This window comes from Notamacropus eugenii, chromosome 2 (genome assembly GCF_028372415.1).
Source record: "Notamacropus eugenii isolate mMacEug1 chromosome 2, mMacEug1.pri_v2, whole genome shotgun sequence".
In the NCBI taxonomy this organism is placed as follows: Eukaryota; Metazoa; Chordata; class Mammalia; order Diprotodontia; family Macropodidae; genus Notamacropus; species Notamacropus eugenii.
Window position 1 is genome coordinate 380,418,038 of NC_092873.1, and position 22,314 is coordinate 380,440,351.

The 22,314-nt window shown below is 42.1% G+C and overlaps 1 protein-coding gene across 1 annotated transcript; it reads left to right on the forward strand.

Moving 5' to 3' along the window:
* Positions 1 to 3,982: 3,982 nt before the first annotated feature.
* LOC140528915 (uncharacterized) lies at positions 3,983 to 18,256 on the forward strand. The gene is made up of 3 exons (XM_072647241.1): positions 3,983 to 4,386; positions 16,614 to 16,919; positions 17,362 to 18,256. Exons 2-3 carry the CDS (start codon positions 16,793 to 16,795, stop codon positions 18,162 to 18,164), a joined length of 930 nt encoding a protein of 309 aa, XP_072503342.1. The 5' UTR covers positions 3,983 to 4,386; positions 16,614 to 16,792; the 3' UTR covers positions 18,165 to 18,256.
* The last annotated feature ends 4,058 nt before the right edge of the window (positions 18,257 to 22,314 follow it).

The following is a 22,314-nucleotide window of genomic DNA, read 5'->3' on the forward strand; positions in this document are numbered from 1 at the left end:
GTCACTGTGTATGCTTTTTTCCCTTCTCCCCCTCTAAGCCCATAGTGTAGGCTCTGTAGATGTTTCTCTAGGATATTTGGTGATCACTAAGCATATTATTGAATACTCACAGGGTACATACATACCATTGTACAAGACATACATATCATTGTATGTACTTCAGAACAGACATAGTTTTGGGAGTTCACCATCTCATATGAAAGCGCTTTGAAAACAGATGAGTGTTAATTTTATTATTAATAGGGGATAGATTTCCATGTGAGTGTTAAGGAAGATGAGTTGACTGGACTTGAACAGATTCTCAAAGACATAAGAAGTAGGAGGTCATGAGAAGGCTGGGTTCATGTGTTTTGTAGGGAATGAGCTGGGGAAGAGCAAGAGATGAGAGTAGATAAGTGTAGGGCATCCCAGATGTGCAGAATGGATTACCCTGGCATAGATCAGTGTAGGCAGCAGTCAACCAACCAACAAGCAGTAAGTACTATGTGCCAGGCACTGTCAGAAGTAAAATATTTTGGAACAGAGGTTAGAAATTGGAAGGCTACCATATAAAGGAGGTTACAGCTGCCCCAGTGTGAAATTACTATAACCCAGAAGACAGGAAGAATGGGTGATTTCAGCTATTCAGCAGAGAAATAAATGGATGCTCTTGGAGGCATGAAATACTGAGGAGCCTCTAAAATCAACAGAAATTTCCATTTCGGGAGATGTTTGGCTTTAAACAAGCATTCAGTTCCTACAGTTTTCCATATTGGTGAAGTCAAGAGGATTGAGGTTGGCTCAGCTGTCTGAACCTCATTAAGTCATCATCTTCCTCTTCAGGTTTTATTAGAAGATTGAGTACTCCTTTGGTTAGGTATTCTTCCCAGAGGTCAGGCTGGGCTCTATATTTCAGGGCCTACAGAGAAGTTGGAAAGAAGAATTAGATAAGAAGGTAGGAGTAAAGAGAAGGGAAAAAAGATTCAGGTAATAAGGTTAAATGAAGTGTCATCATGGTCTTTAAACTTCTGAGCCCAGTACACTAGACAGAGAACCAGCTCTGGAGTCAAAGATGGTTCAAGTCCCATCTCTGATGCTTATGCCCTGGGTGATCTTGGACAAGTTGCTCAGCCTTCCTGAACTTGTAAAATGGGGGGTTACAGTAGATGGCCTCTGAGGCTGCTTCTAGTATTTCTTATGATTCAGTACATATGAGCCTATGATCCTATGAAAGGGTATTCAAAAATTTCCTGTCTCCTAAAAGGATGCAGCAAAAAGTTGGTTCTTGGCAGTGACTCTGGAGGAACTAAGAGCTAGATGTTGGGAAGAACTTGACAAGGCTATTGCACTTGAATAAGGAAGAGGGCTCTACCTAGAGTCATTTGAAGAGAGATTCCTGTTTAGATTGAAATAGGCTTGGAGGTAGAAGAAAAGAAGATCTTTGTAGGCCCCTTTCAGTATTTTTATATTCTTTTCATTATTGTGTAAAAGTCTAGTACTGTCATCATTTTTTCCTTGGACAATTATTTCCACTTCCATAGCAGCAAAGGGCAAAAGATAATTTAAAAATAATTCTGGTATATGTATCAGGGAGAGATTCAATGCTAAGATAATGGCACTAATATTTTCACATGACTTATATTAAATATTACATTCTAAATATGGTAATATTAATTATCCTTCACTGGACAGGCTGTATTGGTGAATTTTCAAAACATATTTGACTGTGAAATAATGAAATTGTTCCCTCTTTTTAAGAAGAAAATTGTTACCTTAATTTTTTCCAAATTAAGTTTTTCTCCTTTGGACACATGGACACATTTAGCTGGTGTGTTGGAAGTTAGCGTTATGATATTACAGTGAAATAGGATGTATGGACAAAGGGGTATTCCCTTCTGGTCCTCTTCATGTCTCAAATTTTTCTTCTTCCTGAGCCCCACCCCCTCCTTTCCCCAACTAGGAATAGGGACTGGATCCTTTACCAATGCAGATTGGCACCTTCTCCGTATTTTATAGTCTTAAAAGAACTGCCGCCCTAAATCCTTGAGAGTTAAGTGATTTGCCCATGACACAGCCAGTAAATATGAGACAGAGATCTTAAAACTCTGGTTTTGAGGCCAGGTCTCTCTATCAACTATGCCTCTGACTGATTAAAAAAAAAAATTCTATCAGCTTTCCCCAACTCCTCTTCCTTGGTAGGACATCTTCAAGATGTCTTGCTCCATCTTTTCCATCCCTCAGACTGACAAAAAACAACCAAAAAACCCCCCAGACCCATGGAGAGGCGCTTCTGGAAGGTGTCTCCCTCCCTCCCTTCCAGTTTTCCTGGGTGATGGATGGAATTCAAGGCTGCTGATTTTCATAGCTGGGTGGTGAGACGTGGAAGGGAAAGGAAGAGCATAGACGGGGGTGAAAAGAGCCATCAGGGCTTCTCGCAGCGCTCGGTGTGGGCAGGCTACACATCTTTAGTGATGTTTTAAGTGGGATTTACCCTGACTACCACAGAGGAGGAGAGAAATATCTCCAGGGCTTAAGTTTCCTGTAACAAAACAAAAGGCAGGGGAGGTGAGGAGAGCGTTTCCCTGGAGCTTCCCAGTTTGGGGTTCATCTGAAAGGAGCACCTAGCTCTCCGTTGTTTATTGCCAAAGAGCGGGAGGACAGTCCGGTGCCTAGAACAGCACCCCTTTCACGCTCCTGGGAAGAGCCGCAACCGTGGCAGCCAGGGTGGAATGCCACCCTCCTCCTCACTGTGGGGGGCTCCCCTCCGAGAAGCTCCTGAACCCGCTTTTCTCTCAGGTTATTGCTTCATTTTCACTCAACAGGGTAAGTAGGGTTGAACCAGGTGACTTCCCTGGCCTTGGCGGGCCCTCCTCACTGCCCTGAAGCCGGAGATGCCATGCCATCCATGCGCCCGGAGATCCAGGAAGGCTCCACCCCTCGGGCCACCACGGACCGAGGCGCTGGTGGCCAGTTCTGCCCCTGCTGGAAAAAGACATTTTTACGTAGAATCTCAGAAACCAATAAAAAAGTAAAACCTGAGCTTGTGGAACATTTTTCATCCTGTTCTGGTTGGGTGATGTTTTCTTCGTACTGGAGGGGGGATAGAGCAGGGAAGGGTCTTTCGGGGTTCTTAGGAGCCTGGTGAATTTGGAGGATGGGGATGCCCGGACCCCCGCCCGGCCCAGCCCCACGCATCTTTCCTACCCCCTCGTAATCCCCGGCTTCCAGCCCGCCTTCCTGGCCGTCTCTTCCATCCTGGGGGATATGGGGAACTTGGAGGAGAGCTTGGGAAACGAGGGGTCGGGAGGCCCGCGGGCCGGGCCGCCTTCGAGACTATGACCCGCAAACGAGGATCCCGAGAACTGCACTGGGGCCGCCTCGGGACCCTCCCTCCTAGCAGGCCCTCGCCACCAGCTCGGGGGCCGCGCTAATTGTCAGGAAGTGCCCCGGCCTTGGAGCCGAAATTCGGCCCTTTGCGTCTTCCGCCCCGCTCTCGCTTCTCCCTAGTGGGCCTCCTTTCTCCAGGCTCCGCGGCCTTGGAACTCAGCGAAAGCGAGGCGGCACGGCCTGCAGGCCTCTTCCCGGCCCCGTCTGCCTCCAGCTATTCTGCTGCTATAGCAGAGGAGAGGGTGACCGGGTAACCAGGGCGGAGAGAGGCCCTTCCAGCAGCCTAGGGGGTGGACATCTTAGGGCTGCAGCAATGTAGTCCGCAACGACAGGGAAGCGACAAATGGAACCAGCCTAGAAACTACAACTCCCACAATGCATGGTGGTTCGTGGGTGGCGGGAAGCGGGCCGCGGAGCCGCGAATCAACATGCGTGCAGGAGGGATGACGGTCGCGCGCTTTGCTCTCGCCCCACCGCCAGGCGGCGTGCGCAGCCCTAGTTCGATCTGGAAAGGCGCGTACCCGCTTTCTGGCTCAGTACGGAGGAGCGCCGCCTCCCGGCGTGGAGGGGAAAGCAGCCTCGAGGGTGGAAAAGGCTAGACCTGAGAGTAGTGGTTGGCATGGCTACGTCGGCCGCGGAAGCGCGGGTCCCAGTTGACTTCTGCTTGTGGGAAGGGCATCCCATGATCCTCTGCTCAGAGAGGGGGGAAGCTTTGTTGGGGGGCGGGCTGAGGTGCCAAGAAGCAGAATGGGGAGGAGGGATGCGGTGGTAGACTGCTCCTTCACCACTTTGGACCTCCTCTCGAGGAGCTGAAGAGAAGAGACCTGAGCAGGAAAAGACCGGACTGACTGCGGACGTCAGCCGGTCTGTCTCCCCGCCTCTGGAGGGCGGTGACTGGGGGGAATCCTCCCGGATCCTTGATTGTCATTGGACTGGGATCCTGCAGGCCCTCCCTGCCGCTGGGGGAAACGGAGGCTGGTGAACTGCTGGAGGTCTCGGCTGCAGCGGGGTGAAACTAAGGTCTGCTTCCAGGGGGGCCACCGGCCTGCCAGGGAATGGTGGGGCAGGCTTCCCTGCTGATCAGCACCGCATGTCCAGCCCTGGCGAGATAGGGAGACCCTGTCACAGAAAGACAGATTGACATCCCTGTTTACTGTGGTATTACACTTCTAAAAATGCCAACCTTTTCCTTAACTGCAGGGTATTCTATACCAGTGCCACTCTGTCTCTAGACAGAGCTATCCATCCATCCATCCATCCTTCTATCGGTCTTCCTCTCTATATCTATCATCTATCTATCTATCTATCATCTATCTATCTATCTATCATCTATCTATCTATCTATCTATCTATCTATCTATCTATCTATCTATCATCTATCTATCTATCATCTATCTATCTATCTATCTATCTATCATCTATCTATCTATCTATCTATCTATCTATCTATCTATCTATCATCTATCTATCTATCTATCTATCTATCTATCATCTATCTATCTATCATCTATCTATCTATCTATCTATCTATCTATCTATCTATCTATCTATCTATCTATCATCTATCTATCTATCTATCCCCCCAACCCAAGCATGTTTATTCTAAAACCTCCAGGAGTTGGTTCGACTGTTTTAATAGGTTATCTCTGGCTGATTCCTTAACCCTCCTCTCTTTTTCTTGTGCTACCCCTGGGTATTGATGTATCTAAAGATTTTTTTCTCCATGAAAGAAATTAAATGTCACCTCGGAAATGTTTACCGTGAAGTGAAACAATGTCATCCCACATCCCTTTTCTCTCTTCCATCCTGTTGGTTTTTGTTTCAGAGATCAAGAAGTATTTCTTGGATATACTGAATTTAAATGATCTGCAACTTCAACAATCGTCTAGGCTTTGGATTTCTCTTTGGGAGGTTGAAATCCTTAGTGTTTTATTCCTAGGTTCACTGTTAGGTTTAAAGATTTAAAATCTCTTAGTGACTCCATATACATATATACTTATTATATGTGTATGCTTTATTGTTAAGTTCTGTAAATTCAGGTCTTAACTCACATTGCCCATGAATCTCACACCATCTAAATTTTCTTTCAACACTTACTACTCTTAAATCCTTTAATTAGTCTGGCAGATATATACATGAATACTATTTTTCATGAACTTCCAAATTTTCTCAATGTGGGAAATGTTTCCCAGTTATTCCCAAGTGGTGGCTTCAGTAGTCTAAGAGCTAGCATTGGGTTTTCTGTTTTAATTTTGTTCAGTTGCAGTCTGATTTCCCCCTGGGAATGGCTTCATTTCTTTTAGGCCTTGAGTTTGTGGATTTAGGCTAAGCATGATTGCATAAAAACATTAACAATAACATGTCCCACTGTTTTTTTTTTTTTAACGTAGCATGATGTTGTAGTATGAAATTATGATGTTAGCCATCTTGTCAGAACTTAAAAGAAATTTCATCAAATTGCTTTAGAGATGACTATAGTATTTATTATACTTCTCTTGGCTTCAGATGCCAACCCTTTACTTAACTGTAGGCTGTTCCATATCAGCAAAGTCTGCCTACCAGGTCCCTGTACTTACAGGGGCAGAAGCCCACATGTTTTCAACCTGATCTTGGATCCTACATCACTGCTGACATTGAAGAAAGGGTGACTGATTTCTTTCTCGGTCCTAAACTAGAGCAGCAGGCAGCCTCAGGTCCAGATCTTTTGTCTGAACAAATCTTTCCCAGGAGGTATAATTTTCATTCTCTTGATGGCCTTTCAATGAGAAGATTTATTAGCACAAAATGAATTTCTACCAAATTACTAATCATTTCTCCAAAATGTCCTCCTTTCAACAGCTTTATTCTGTTAATAATATTGGCATCCTCCCAATAACTGAAACTTGAAAGTTTAAAGTCATTTTTAACTCTTCCATTTTCTTCACATTTAATCAGTTTTCACATCCTATTTACTGCTACAACCACCTTTATATCAGTCTCTTCCTTTTGTCTTCTCTAATTCAGGCCCACATCACCTCCTTCTCGAACTATTGTAATAATAATTGATCTCTCCTGTTCCTGACTCTCCATGTTCTATCCAACCTTCATCTTGACTCCAAGTAATCAATTAGCTTAATGTCACCTACCTACTTAAAAAAACTTCATTGCTTCTCAATGCTTAGAGAATGAAGTACAAACTCCTTAGTCTGTCATTTAAGGCCCCTTACAATTGGACTCCAACATAACTTTCCAGCTTCATTTCAACTACTCACACTTTACATCTCAGCTAAACTGGATTAGTTACTGTATTCCATTTTAGTCCTGCCCTCTCCCAACATCATGCCTTTGCTCAAGCCGTCCTTCTGGCCTGGAAAGAATCTCCTTCTCCTCCCTCCCACACACCACCACAAATCTCTGCCAGTTGACATCCTCCCCCGCTTTCGGGGCCCATCTTGGATCTTGCCTCCATCATGAAGGTTCTTAACATGTCCATTTAGAAGTGTTTTCTCCCTCTCAGATTTCTCATAGTATTAAATTATTTGAGTTTTTGTTTCAACTTTCCTACTAGATTATAAACTCCTTGAAAGTAGGGTCTGGTTTCATCTTTGTTTCTCCAGAACCTAGGATGGCACTCTGCTTATGAGGCAACTAATAAGTATTTGCTGAACGATATATGAGCATTTGACATGGCTGAAGAACAAAATTGTTGTTGTAGAAGAAGAATTCCTTGGGAGATCAGTTTATAAGATCAAGTCACACAGTTAATTTTTCTTTTTTTTTCTTTTTTTTTTAATTTAATTTTATTTATTTTATTTATTTTATTTTTTAATGTTTAACAATCACTGCCATACAATTGCGATTTTATCCCCCCCACCTACCTCCCACTACCCCCCTCCCTCCCCACGACTGCATACAATTCTGTATAGATTCTACATATACTTTCCTATTGAGTATATTTTCACTATAGTCATGCTATGTAGTCAGACTAAGATAAATGAAAGAAATCGTATAACAAATCAGAACATGATACACAAACACATACACATACACAAACATGATCTGCTACATTTTGTGAGTGACTTCCATATTTCTCTCTCTGAGTGTGGAAGGCATTTTGCCTTGAGAACCACCTTTGGGATTTTTTTTTTTTTATAAGAAGTTTTTGCGTTATTACAAAAATCCAAGTCTACCAGAAAAAACTCTCACACACTGTGGTCGTTGCTGTGCACAAAGTTCTCCTGGTTCTGCTCCTTTCACTCAGCATCAGGTCATATAAGTCCTTCCAGGCCTCTCTGAAGTCTTCTTGTTCATCATTTCTTATGGCACAATAGTACTCCATTACATTCATATACCATAATTTATTCAGCCATTCCCCAATTGATGGACATCCCCTTGACTTCCAGTTTTTGGCAACTACATAGAGTGCTGCTATAAATATTTTTGTACATGTGGGACCCTTCCCCATTTTTATGATCTCTTGGGGATACAGTCCTAGTAGCGATATTGCTGGGTCAAAGGGTATGCACATTTTTGTAGCCCTTTGGGCATAGTTCCAAATTGCTCTCCAGAATGGTTGGATGCGCTCGCAGCTCCACCAACAATGAATTAGTGTTCCAACTCTCCCACATCCTCTCCAGCATTTATCATTTTCTTGTTCTGTCATGTTTGCCAATCTTATAGGTGTGATGTGGTACCTCAGAGTTGTTTTGATTTGCATCTCTCTAATCAATAGTGATTTAGAGCATTTTTTCATATGATTATAGATAGCTTTAATTTCTTCCTCTGAAAATTGCCTGTTCATATCCTTTGACCATTTATCAATTGGGGAATGACTTGTATGATTATACATTTGGGTCAGTTCTCTATATATTCTAGAAATGAGGCCTTTATCCCCGAGCTTAGCTGTAAAAATTCTTTCCCAATTTACTACATCCCTCTGGATTTTGGTTGCATTGGGTTTGGTTGTGCAAAAACTTCTCAGTTTAATGTAATCAAAGTTATCCATTTTGCATTTCATAATGCTTTCTATCTCTCCTTTAGTAAAGAATTCTTCCCTTCTCCATAGATCTGATAAATACACTATTCCTTGCTCCTCCAGTTTATTCATGGTATCAATCTTTATACCTAAATCATGTACCCATTTGGACTTTATTCTTGTAGTTAATTTTTCTAACTAGTCAAAAGCAGAGTTCGGCTTTAATGTTTAATGGCTTTAATAGGATGTAATTGCTCAGAATTATTCAGGCAAAAGTAGAGCACAAGGGGACTTTCAGTTGAATCCTTCAGATCACCTCATTTTTTAACATCAACCGTAATAAAGTAGATAGAGCACCAGCCCAGGACTCAGGAGGACTTGAGTTCAAATCAGGCCTCAGATATTTGCTAGCTCTGTGACCCTGGGCAGTATCACTTAATCTCAAGTGCCTCAAAAAAAAAAAAAAAAGACAACCTCACCCCAATAAATTAAAAATTATCATCTTAATAATAGCAAGGTAAATTTGCTTAGGTAAATCTGTGCTTTATGACTTCATCAATTTTCTTTGACTCTCTCTAGTAAGAGAATTCCTGAAAAGATCTATATTCATTGGCAAATTTGAATAGAAATACAGCTTTGCTGATACTGCCTTAGCTTTAGGATTAGGAATGTTCCATAGCAGATGTTAATTTTTTCAAAGAGCTGACTAATTAGACTCTTTTCTCTGGATTACATTCATGGTATGCTGCTTCCTTACAATCCACAATGAAGGTAGTGACTCCAGATTACTATCCTCATCCCTTCCAGCCTAAATCTGACTTTATGTTATGGTCTTTTAGGTGTTCAGAGAGAGGCAGAATATTCATTTACTGGTGGGGTAGAAGAGATCTATTTATTAGAGGAGTTTGTATTTCTCATCATTACTAGGTCATACCATAGCAACCTCTCTGAGCTGCTTCCTTAATTCTCATTCCCATGGGTGGGCCAGAGGGGTGCTGCTTACTATTCTTACAGTTTTAGGGGTAACTCTGAGGGGCTGTAGTTCTAGAATTATTTTGCTCAGGAGTCCCCACAAATGTACTTTCCATTAATGGCATGCCAGCCTTATTTGGCTTTTTAGCAAAGCATATTTACTAAGGTGGAATGTCAAGAAAATGTTATAAAACATTCCCCTCAAACCCTTCCTTCTTCCCCTAAATCATTCAATGAACATTTATTAAGCACCTACTATGTGCAGGCACTGTGCTAAGTGATAGAACATAAGGTCCCTGAGAAGAGTGGTCTCACTCTTAAAAGGTACTGGTCTTGAGGACACACATGGCCAAAGGGTGAAATCACAACTCCTGGTTACTGGAAGTCCTTTCCTGAGGTCATAGAATTCTTTCCCTTCCTCCCTCATGTGGCTTTCTGTATCTGTCTGTCTGTGTCTCTGACACAGTTTATCCCTGATATCTTACTCTCTTACAATGGAGGCAGGGAGTAGAACAGTTTCTCTGGGCTTTCCTCCCCATCCCACCTACCCCCCACCCTTTTTTTCTATCTAGTACAAGCACCCCAAGGTATTCTGAAGCCCAGAGTCCTCTACTGCTCTTCATTGTACTGAAGCAACTGCTAAAATTCTTCCCTGTTTAGTTCTCCCAGCATTATAGTTAACTTGTTTAGTTACTCAATCATGCTGTCCCTTTCTTGACCCAATTAATTAGAAATTCATTCTTCAAAGACATCACAGGCCATAAACCATTTTGTTTTCCCATTCAAAACTTCATCACTGTAACCGTCCCTCTCCACTTACATTTTGTATTTATCTTATTTGAGACGGATGATGGACCCCCATCTATATAATAATTTAGAGTTGTAAGTAACTTTAGAAGCCTTCAAATCCAATCCCTTCATTTTACAAATGAGATTTATAGAAGTTTAGTGACTTACTCAGTCATATTAAGTATCAGAATTAAGTCACTAAGTATCTGTAGTAGGATTTGAACCCAAGTTTTCCTGACTCTAAATCTATTTCCATATCTATCAGGCCATACTGCCTCTAAGATCCCTTCCAATTTAAGTTTACTCAAATGGACTTGTGATCTCATCAGTGTGAAAGTTCCCTTCGGTGACACAAATTTCACTATCCCTGGGCCTACCCATTCTCTGTGACTCTTGTCCATGTTCTTCCATGAATTTGCCACAGGCAGTCCACCTAGTTTGTCAGGACCTTCACTTTCTTATGACATTCCAAGAATACTGATAGAGCACAGGGGCTGTTTAGCAGTCCTTTATTATCCTTAGAGTCTATCTTTTTCAATAACATCCTTTTTTCCATAGTTCCTTATTAAGTGAGAAGATCTAATGCATAATCAAAGTTGAAGAGGAATTCTGTATGGATAGTAAGGTAATCCGGGTACTCTGTTTATAAAGGAACATTGTTGTTCACCTTTCATTCCTGAAAAGAACTAGTGACACTCTGAAGGTAACGTCTTGACTTGCTTGTAAATTGGATTTAAGAGAAGCAGAGCTGTGCTAAATCATCAAACATACTCTCTGCATCACCAACTGCTCCTATATATGTGCGTGCTAATGTATATATAGATACTTGTGTCTGTCTGTCTGTTTGTCTATCTATCTATTTATCTTTCTAATTACCTTAGACACACTGAGACCCGGGAAAGACCTTAATTTAGAAAGGCCAAGGTCACCCACTGCATCCTGGACCATCACTAGTTGTCTTGACATTGGACTTCAAGATGACATTGTGACGGTTACATCAAGCCTCAGAACATTGTAGAGGCTCCTGGAAGAAGTCTGTAACCACTCAAGAGTTTCATCTAACCTTCATCTAACCATCCACAAAAGAAAACTAAGTAGATAAAGAATGTCTATTTTCAAGATTATGACATGCAGAAGGAAGCTGCTAGAATTCAGAGGGACTGAGAAAGGCTTCTTGTAGAGGGTGGGATTTTAGCTGCGACTTCTGGGAAGCCAGGTTCTAGAGATGAAGAGGGAGAACATTCCAGGCAAGGGGGTATAACATCAAGGACCCCAGTGTGCAGAGGAGGGCCTGCTGTACAGTTTCTTAGATCTGTCTTTCTAAAAGGAAAGCAACGATCACTTTAATCAAACACATATGCTAATAGAGAAAATACAAGCAGAGAAATACAGACCAACAGACAGGGCTTCCAAATGTCTGACCATAAGCAAGAGATACAGCACAGATAACAGACAAATCCAACTGTCTGACCATTACATACATACATAGTTACCAGAGAAGCACCAACATCTGAGTTTTCAAAGCTGGACAGCTCCCTAGCGGCTTCTCAGAATCTCATCTGGCCAAAAAAACACTTCCAATGAGTAAGCCCCAGAGTAAAACCTCACCTCAGAGTATTTATATACTTTTCAGATGTGGAGGACAGGACCCTCTGACCCAGTGCCTCAACAGAAATTAACAAAAGGTATTGAGGCCTATCAATGGGTGGGGAAGATCTTTAACTCTTTCCCCTACCCACCATTAACCTCACATTAACATTACAAGGGGAGAGCCAGTGAAAATGCCCTGAGTCAGGAGATGGGAGTGTCTTGTGGAAAGAATAGCAATGAGATCAGTGTCATTAGGTTACAGAGAATATGGGGTGGGGGAAAGTGTAAAAAAGACTAAGAAGGTATGTGGAGGGGGAGATCAGGTTATGAAGGACTGTGAATGTCATTCAGAGGATTTTGTATTTGATCCAGGAGGTGATGGAGAGCCATTGGAGTTTATTGAGTTGAGGGGAGATGTGACATGGTTGTTGTTCAGTCGTTTTTCAGTCATGTCCAATTCTTTGTGACCCCATTTAAGGTTTTCCTGGCAGAGATGCTGGAGTGGTTTGCATTTCCTTCTTGAGCTCACTTTACAGATGAGGAAAGTGAGGCAACCAGGATTAAGTGACTTGCTTAGAGCCATACACCTAGTAAGTGTCTGAGGCTGAATTTGAACTCAGGAGAATAAATCTTCCTGATTCTAAGCTTGGCGCTCTGTCCACTCAGTGGAGGATGGATTTGGGTTGGGAGAGACTTGTGACAGGCTGGCCAAGCAGCCAGGCTATTGTGTAACAGTCCAAGTGGGAGGTGATGAAGGCCTTCACTAGAGTGATAGCCATGTTAGCAGAAAAATGGTAATCCAAGGGCATGAATGTTTCTGACAGTAATCGAAAAGAAGAGAGAGATACAGACTGGGACCTTCCCTTAACACTTTTGGCATTCAGAACCTGTCACAGTTCTGCCTGCCTCCTCATGTCATCTGAGCACTTCCCTTACTCCCATTTCCATCCTACCTTCGTGCCTACTGGAAAATGAAGGAGGAAAACATTAGGCCATGGGTGAGGAACCTGCAGCTTTGAGGCCATATGTGGCCCTCTAGGTCCTCAAGTATGGTCCTTTGACCGAATCCAAACTACAAGTTTGGCCACAGGTTCCCTACCCCACCCCTGCATTAGGTACTCACTGTTTGGGAAGGACTGCCACTTCTACCAGGAGTCACATTCTTAACAACCTTTTTCCCTTCCCAGTCTCTCTCTTTGCTTCCAAAACCTCAAAAAAGGGCTATACTGTCATCACATCAACAAAAGAAGAAACTAGAGCAGTTTCTAGTCTCTATAGAGACTGGGCAAACAGCCTTTCTTCCACAGCTCACAGTCAAGGCCCATTTAGTACACTTGAATGGTCTGAGGTTTTCAAAATTCCTGTTGTCTCTCCCAAAGTCAGGGGTATAACTAGAGAGAATTAAGATAGAAAGTTGCCTTGAATATCTCCAAAGTGGAGAAGCAGAAAACTGAAGTGTGATAATGCTTTTGTGAATATATATTAATGACATTTCTTTTGTGCCTCAGAGGTCCTTTTGACCAGATCTGCTTATCAGCCCAGTCTGCATCCGATGGGAAGGGTGGGTGAGAAGTAAATGTTTGGGAAGGCAGTGTCAGTGAAACCACAAGGTTGTAAACTGATTTCTCTGTAATCCATAAAAGATGTCTATTTCTTGTTGTATTTGGGTTTATTCATAATCTTTGAAAATTTTTGGGAAAAACTTCAGGGTCCCATTTAGTTTCATGTAGTGGGCAATTTATCCGAAGGCCTGAGAAACAAGGGAAAGAGAATGATTAAGAGAGACCTGGGGGGAGGAGTGATGAGGTCATTTTTGAATTTTGAGTCAGAACAAGAAAATCAGAAAAAGTGCTAAGAAAGGACTTTTTTCTCACACTGCAAGCCTTAGTCAGTCCTCATCCCCTGATATCTTTGGTGCTGTGTTTTTAAAAATATTTTTAAACAGTAGGGGTGGCTCAGAGGAGACAGCAAGAGTTAAGCAACAGAATGAATTATTTGTGCATGGGCAGGGGTATATGGGAACATAGAGGAAATGAACCCAGAAGGGAACCAGGACACAGAGCAACCCCAAGTTATTCAGTAACCTTATTAACATCATACATCCCAATATATATCTGGAGAGGACAGCCAGAGGCCTGTTCCCCTCGGCTAACTCAGAGGAGGTGGGTACTGGTTGTAGCTGGGAATCTACAAGTTGAAGGTCAAAAATATCTTCTTTAGATAAGGACAGTTGGGAGGGAGGAGCTAAGAAAGAGGTGAATGGATGAGGTTACTCCCCAAACCCCCTTGCTCTATTCAAAAACCTTCTCAAGTCCTGTATCAAGTAAGATGAGGGAGGTGAGAAAAAGACTCCTATTTCATAGCTCTCCTGGATGCTCCATAGACTTAACAAGCCATATACTGGAAATGTAACTCATTATTTCCATCCCCCACCCCTACCTCACTTCCCATTTCTGTTGATGGTACCACTACCCTCATGACCTTAGAATCATTCTTGGCTCTTTCCCTCACATACCCATGTCTAATTAATTGCCAGGTCTCATCAATTCTACATCATTTCTCTCTTCCCTTCTCTCTTCTCATGAAGCTACCATTTTAGCTTAGACCCTGATAAGTTCTTCCCTGTGCTACTATAATAGCAGCTTAATTTTTCTTCCTGCCTCCTGTCTCTCCACTTTCCAATCCAACCTCTACTAACGTGAGAATAATCTTTCTAACGCACAGGTCTAACCATGCCCTTCAAATCTCAGTTCAAATGCCACCTCCTGCGTGAGGCCTTTCCTCATCTGACCAGCTCCTAGAGTTTTCTCCTAAAATGGCCTTATATTTCTTTTGTATGTTCTTCTATATGGACATATTTCTGATGATATGGTCTCAACTTCTTGAAGGCAGGGACTATTTAATTTTTTATCTTTTTACTCCCAGTGCCTAGAACGTAGTAGGCATTTAATAAATATTGATTGATTGATTAGTTAATTGCCCAGAAGACAAAATACAAACTCTTTGGCTTGCTTCCAACCTGGCCCCCTCCTACCTTTCCAAGTCTTCTTACACCTTATACCACCCACCCACTCTGTGATCCAATGACACTTGCTTTTTTGGTGTTCCTTTCATAAGACATTCTATCTCCAACTATTTTCTCTCTTGTTATGTTTGGTTGTTTAGTTTTACTCATGCTTTCTCCCATTCATTTTAATTCTTCTATGCAACATGACTAATGTGAAAATGTGTTTAATAAGAATGTATATGTAGAACCCATATGAGACTGCATGCCATCCTGGGGACAGAAGGGGGAAGGAGGGGAGAAAATTCAAAACTTATGGAAGTGATTGTTGAAAAGTGAAAATAAATAAATTAATAATAATAAAAAAGACATCCCATCTTCAGATGCCAACCATTTTTACTGACTATCCTCTGTGGCTGAAATGTTTTCCCTCCTCATTTTTATCTCCTGGCTTCCGTCAAGTCCCAGCTAAAATTGCATCTTCTCTGAGAAGCCTTTTCTGATTCTTTTTAATGCTAGTACCTTCCCTCTGAGGCTACCCCCAATTTATCCTGTCTATATCATGATTGAACATAGTTATTATCTTCCCCATTAGACTGTGAGCTCCTTGAGAGTGCTGTTCAGTCATTTTAGCCATTTGGGATTTTCTTGGCAAAGAAGGAGTGCCATTTCCTTCTCCATCTCCTTTTACAGATGAGGAAACGGAGGCAAACAAGGTAAAATGACTTGCCCAGGGTCATGCCAGGTAGTAAGTGTCTGAGGCCAAAACTGAATTCAGATTTTCCTGTCTCTAGGGCCAGTGCCCAATCTACTGTGTCACCTAGCTGCCCTTTCTTGAGAGCAGGGGCTGTCTTTTGCCTTTCTTTATATCCCCAGCACTTAGCATGGTTTTTGACTGCCTGAATGCTTACGGCTGTCTTTGGCTCCCACCTGTTTTTGGATTATTTTTTATTGCTTCCCTTCACAGACATTTTAGTCACTGGCCTAACTGGGCTTCCCCTTAACATGATCCTCCATCTCCCTCCTCCATGCATTTTCATAAGCTGTTCCTGTGACTAGGATGCACTCCTTGTCTTTCAATGCTCATCTTCCTTTAAGTCCAACTTAGGTTTTGATGCCTCTCCAAAGTCTTTTCCAGCCCCTTCAGTTTTTTCTGGTTAATAATTAATTTATTTGTTTTCAGTTTTCAACAGTCACTTCAGTAAGTTTTAGATTTTTCTCCCCCTCCCTTCCCCCTCCCTCCCTTCCCAAGGGAGTGTGGGGGTGTGAGGGAGACTCTCTTCCCTCATCTTCTTAGTATTATACTTATTTGTATACATATCCCCTTAGTAGAACAGAAGCTCCTTTAAGACCTAAAAAAAATAAACAAAATATATTGTTTCTGACTTCGTATCTTAGCACAATACCTTGAACACAGATTCAGTTCACTAGGTATTTATTAAGTGACTACTGGGCCACTTTCTTTACTCAGGGAAAACAAGTGTATATCAATATGTAATTTATTGGAGTGAGGACTGGACCAGTGATTTCACTGATCTAGGAAGCTTCCAGGAGGTGAAATTATTTCTACTAATGAAAATGGATATCTTCTATGCTACTTATAGAGAGAGATGTCCTTTCTGACACACACACAACTGGAGGATCGGGAAGGCCTTGAAGCCCAAGGCTTGAGCTGAGCTTTAAAGGGAGCTAGAAATTCCAAGAGGCAGAAGAGGAGAGCGAGAGCAATCCAGGCATGGGGGGATGGGGGGGAGGGGAAGGCCAGCCTGTGTAGAGGCATGGTGGTGGAAGATGGACTGTCCAGTATGGGAAACAGGAGCTAGGCCAATTTGTCTGGAATGCAGATTACTTCATGTGAGAGTAGATTCCATGAAATTATTCAGAATAGGAATCCTTAACTTGAGGCCTATGAACTTGACATTAAAATATTTTGATTAGGAGGAGCCAAGATGGTGGAGTAGAAAGATACACATATGCTAGCTCCGAAGCCACAGCCCATAAAATATCTGTAAAGAAGATCTCCCAACAAATTCCGGAGCAGCAGAAGCCACACAACAACAGAGTGGAGGAGATTTCTGTTCCAGAAAGACCTGAAAAAGTGACATGAAAGGTCCGTCATGCACCAGACCAGAGCAGAGCCCGCCCTGCCTCGGCACCACCGCACCAAGAGGAGCAGATCCAAGCAGGCTTCAGGGACAGAATCTCCAGCGGCTGCGCAGGTCCCTCCACCCATAGGTACCAGAGGTCAGTGAGAGGGTTTTTTCAGCTCGCAGAGAGGGGAGTGGGGTGTCCCCATAACTCAGGCCCCCTTGGGAGGCAGCAGCAGAAGGGGCAGTGGACAGGGGCTCCCAAAGCAGGCAGGAGCTCAGATCCATTGTTGAAGGTCTCTGCATAAACCCCCTGAGGGAACTGAGCCCTGGTGGCAGCCCTGCCCCCACCCAAGCACCTGAACTTAATCTCACACTGAATAGCAGCCCCACCCTGCTGAAGCCCTAAGGCTGGGAAGCAGCATTTGAATCTCAGACCCCAAGCACTGGCTGGGTGGATCTGGAGGCCAGATGGGTGTGGAGAGGACACTCAGAAGTCAAGTAACCAGCTGGGAAAATGCCCAGAAAAGGGGGAAAAAAAAATAAGACCATAGAAGGTTACTTTCTTGGTGAACAGATATCTCCTCCCTTCCTTTCAGATGAGGAAGAACAATGCTTACCATCAGGGAAAGACATAGAAGTCAAGGCTTCTGTATCCCAAACATCCAGAATAAATATTCAGTGGGCTCAGGCCATGGAAGAGCTCAAAAAGGATTTTGAAAATCAAGTTAGAGAGGTGGAGGAAAAACTGGGAAGAGAAATGAGAGAGATGCAAGAAAAGCATGAAAAGCAGGTCAACACCTTGCTAAAGGAGACCCCAAAAAATGCTGAAGAAAATAACACCTTGAAAAATAGGCTAACTCAATTGGCAAAAGAGGTTCAAAAAGCCAATGAGGAGAAGAATGTTTTAAAAAGCAGAATTAGCCAAATAGAAAAGGAGGTTCAAAAGCTCACTGAAGAAAATAGTTCTTTAAAAATTAGAATGGAACAGATGGAGGCTAATGACTTTATGAGAAACCAAGAAATCACAAAACAAAACCAAAAGAATGAAAAAATGGAAGATAATGTGAAATATCTCATTGGAAAAACAACTGACCTGGAAAATGGATCCAGGAGAGACAATTTAAAAATTATGGGACTACCTGAAAGCCATGATCAAAAAAAGAGCCTAGGCATCATCTTTCCTGAAATTACCAAGGAAAACTGCCCTGGTATTCTAGAACCAGAGGGCAAAATAAGTATTCAAGGAATCCACAGATCACCTCCTGAAAGAGATCCAAAAAGAGAAACTCCCAGGAACATTGTGGCCAAATTCCAGAGTTCCCTGGTCAAGGAGAAAATATTGCAAGCAGATAGAAAGAAACAATTCAAGTATTGTGGAAATACAATCAGGATAACATAAGATCTAGCAGCTTCTACATTAAGGGATCGAAGGGCATGGAATATGATATTCTAGAAGTCAAAGGAACTAGGACTAAAACCAAGAATCACCTACCCACCAAAACTGAGTATAATACTTCAGGGGAAAAAATGGTCTTTCAATGAAATAGAGGACTTTCAAGCATTCTTGATGAAAAGACCAGAGCTGAAAAGAAAATTTGATTTTCAAACACAAGAATGAAAAGAAGCATGAAAAGGTAAACAGCAAAGAGAAATCATAAGGCACTTACTAAAGTTGAACTGTTTACATTCCTACATGGAAAGACAATATTGGTAACTCTTGAAACTTTTCAGTGTCTGGGTAGTGGGTGGGATTACATACACACACGCACACACAGAAACAGAGAGCATAGAGTGAATTGAATAGGATGGGATCATATCTTAAAAAAATGAAATTAAGCAGTGAGAAAGAAATATATTGGGAGGAGAAAGGGAGAAATGGAATGGGGCAAATTATCTCTCATAAAAGAGGCAAGCAAAAGATTTTTTAGTGGAGGGAAAAAGAGGGGAGGTGAGAGAAAAACATGAAGTTTACTCTCATCACATTCCACTAAAGGAAGGAATAAAATGCACACTCATTTTGGTATGAAAACCTATCTTACAATACAGGAAAGTGGGGGAGAAGGGGATAAGCAGGGTGGGGGGGATGATGGAAGAGAGGGCAATGGGAAGAGGGAGCAACTTGAAGTCAACACTCTTAGGGAGGGACAGGATCAAAAGAGAGAATAGAAGCAATGGGGGGCAGGATAGGATGGAGGAAAATATAGTTAGTCTTACACAACAAGACTATTATGGAAGTCATTTGCAAAACTACACAGATATGGCCTATATTGAATTGCTTGCCTTCCAAAGGGAATGGGTGGGGAGGGAGGGATGAAGAGAAGGTGGAACTCAAAGTTTTAGGAACAACTGTCGAGTTCTGTTCTTGTTACTAGGAAATAAGTAATACAGGTAATGGAGTATAGAAAGTTATCTGGCCCTACAGGACAAAAGAGAAAATGGGGACAAGGGAAAGGAGGGATGATAGCAGAGAGGGCAGATTGGTGATAGGGGCAATTAGAATGCTCGGTGTTTTGGGGTGGGGAGAGGGGACAAATGGGGAGAAAATTTGGAACCCAAAATTTTGTGAAAATGAATGTCAAAAGTTAAATAAATAAATTTAATAAAAATAAAATAAAATAAAATGAGGATAAAAAAAGAAAAAAATTTTGATTACTATATTTCAATATAATTGGTTTCCTTTGTAATCCTATGTATTTTATTTTATTTTTAAAAAAACAATATTCTGAGAAAGTCTTTGCCAGATTGGCAAAGGGGCATATGGCACCCACACAAAAACTCTCATCCTGGATAGGTTGGAACCAGATTGTGATAGACCTTAAATGCCAAGCAAAGGCATTTGGGTTTTATTCTAGAGGCAAGAGAGCCATTGGAGCTTCTTGAACAGAGGGAGTGACATATGCTTTAGGATGATCAGTTTGACAGCATTAGGGAGGATGGATTAGACAGAAAAGAGGTTGGATACCAATTAGGATGCCTGTAGGCCAGTCTAGGTGAGAGGTGATGACAGGAGTCTGAATGAAGGTGGTAGCCATGAATGGGGAGGAGACAGATGAAAGAGGTGCCGTAGTGGTAGAATTGGTAGTACCTGGCACCTTGAATTTGGATAAAGGAGGTGAGAGGCATCTAAAGATTATTCTGTGATTGGAATGATGGTTGTGGTCTGGACAGATATAAGAAAGTTAGGAGGATGCGGAGGGGGAGAGATCATGAGTTGTGTTTTTGACATGTGGAGTTGAAGATGCCAGGTGGACATATCCAGTAAGCAGGAGCTCAGGAGAGAGGAAGGCTGAAGTCATCTACAAAGAGATGACAATATAACCCATGGGAAGAAACTGAGAGACTCACACTAGTGACTTGCCCAGGGTCCCATAGCTATTAAATATCTGATTTGGGTTTTGAACCCAGATCTTTTCCTGACAACAAGTCCAACACTCACTTTAACAGCTGTTACAGGAGAGGAACTGTTACACTACACTACACTACACTACAATGAAAGTTTATTTTGGGGTTAATCAGAAAAAACATTGAAAAAGTGATTTTTCTAACAATTTTCTTGGCAGAATCTAAGTGAGTATGTAAAGGAGCTTTAATTAGTCTTGTTTTCATTAATGCTTTTTAGTTTGACATCTTTTATTTTTCACTTCCCTAGGCTGGCTTAGCATCTTTGCCTGTTAATAAACCCTAGATCAGAATCCTATTTTTATTATTATCATATTACTAATCCTATTATTCCTAAGCAAAAGTTAAAAAAATTTCCTTTTCCAGCTCATTTTACAGAAGAGGAAACTGAGGCAAACAGAGTTTAATTACTTGCCCAGGGTCACACAGCTAGTGTCTGAGGCTGGATTCCTGATTGTAGGACTAGCACTCTATCCATTGTACCACTTACCTTCCCCAACATCAACAAAATTATTCCTAAGCAAAACTTAAAGAAACAAGGAACAAGAAACTGAATTGGAAGATATTGGGGACCAAGTGGAAGGTGGCATCCGTTAGTTACTATTAAAGAATAATTATCCAGATGATGGTGACCTGTTATCTGAAGAGAATAAGGAATAGTGGAAGTCAAGGTTCTGATACAAAAACAGGTTACCTTCACAGGTTACTGTGAAGAGGGAACACCATAGTACCCTTCCTGAAATGAGTTCTGCCTAGAGGTGAGGTAGAAGGCTCTTTCAGTAGAGGAGGATACAGAGTAATTTCCTCCCTTCCCAATTTGGCAGTTAGAAAACTGTGACAGTGGAGGAAACACTAAATACAGATTTATTCCAAGAGCAGGAAGGAAAGGAGAGAAGAAGAAGAAGGAAAAGGGAAAGAGGAAGACGAAAGAATAAGACATAAAAGATGAAAGGGAGACATGAGAAAAGGTAAGATTGTCCCAGGGTAAAACAAATTCCCTAAAATAGATCAGCAAATTCCAGTTATCTGGAGAATTGATCCTGTGCACTTTCCTCTTTTATCCACTTGTGAAAAAAAATAATAAAGGTTTCCCCATAAGCCACAGAAAAAATGCTACACATTCTACAGGGAATCTGGTCTTGCACCTGCATTCATTCACCCAGGGAAATTTCTAGGTTGGTTTGAAGACCTCGGCCTTTTAGTGAACTGCCTTAGATTTTGCGTTTAGGACCTTTTCCTGAATGCCCTTCAAGAGCAGATATCTCTTCCCTTTCTTATTGTTTCAGCAGCAAAAGAAGGTAGTGGTACAGAAAGGTCAAATTTATCCTGATCCCGATAAACCCTGGGCATTCACATTTGCCCATTGCTTTTCCTCTTCTTGAAGTACCCTAAGGGTTGTAGAGGTGGTCATGGGACTATGAGTCTGAACTATTAGAAATGAAAAGGGGAACAGTTCAGGTTACAGGAATCATAAAGAACCTGCCCCTTTCCCAGGCATTGGACACCATTCTCATACCTTCTTTAGAGTTCTCAGATTGCCAGGCAGAATCTGAATTCAGCATTCTTGCCATCCTTAATATGAAGTCAGCTGCCTCTCCCACTCTGGAATAAACCAGAAATTACAAGAAGAAGAATAAGACTATGAAGGGCCCCCTCCTCCTTCCATTGATTCCAAGACTGCCAATTTCCTTATTTTGGCACTTTCTATCCTGTGCTTTTTGGAAAAATCTGCCTTAGGAACCCATCTCTGTCTTGATATAAGAGAGGTTCATTACCTTTAATTTCTTGACAGGCCAATTTGGGTCAGACCCTAACCCAGCTAGTGTAGGAATACTTCATGACTAAGTAGATGGGGGAAGTTGAAAGGTAGGAGAAAAACTGATATAAAAGGGCAGAGGAAGAGAGCTGGGACCTAAGTGGTGTGGCTGAGAATGCTGGACTGAGCCAGTTAATCATTAATGCTGGGAGATTCCCATCTGTTTATCTCTCTTCTTCATCTCTCTTTTTTTTTTTAAGCAATCAAAATATTGAGTAATTCCCTAGTCCCCTTTAACCCTGGAGATGTCCATGCCATATGCCTCCTACATTTTTTTTTGGAGAGAATTGCCTATGAACTTGCGAGTTTCCATAGTTCTCTGAGATGAGAGCTT

Coding starts and splice junctions, on each gene's coding strand:
- LOC140528915 (XM_072647241.1), top strand. CDS start 16,793: ATGCACCAGACCAGAGCAGAGCCCGCCCTGCCTCGGCACCACCGCACC. Junction 16,920..17,361: donor TCCACCCATAGGTACCAGAG/GTCAGTGAGAGG, acceptor CCTTCCTTTCAG/ATGAGGAAGAACAATGCTTA.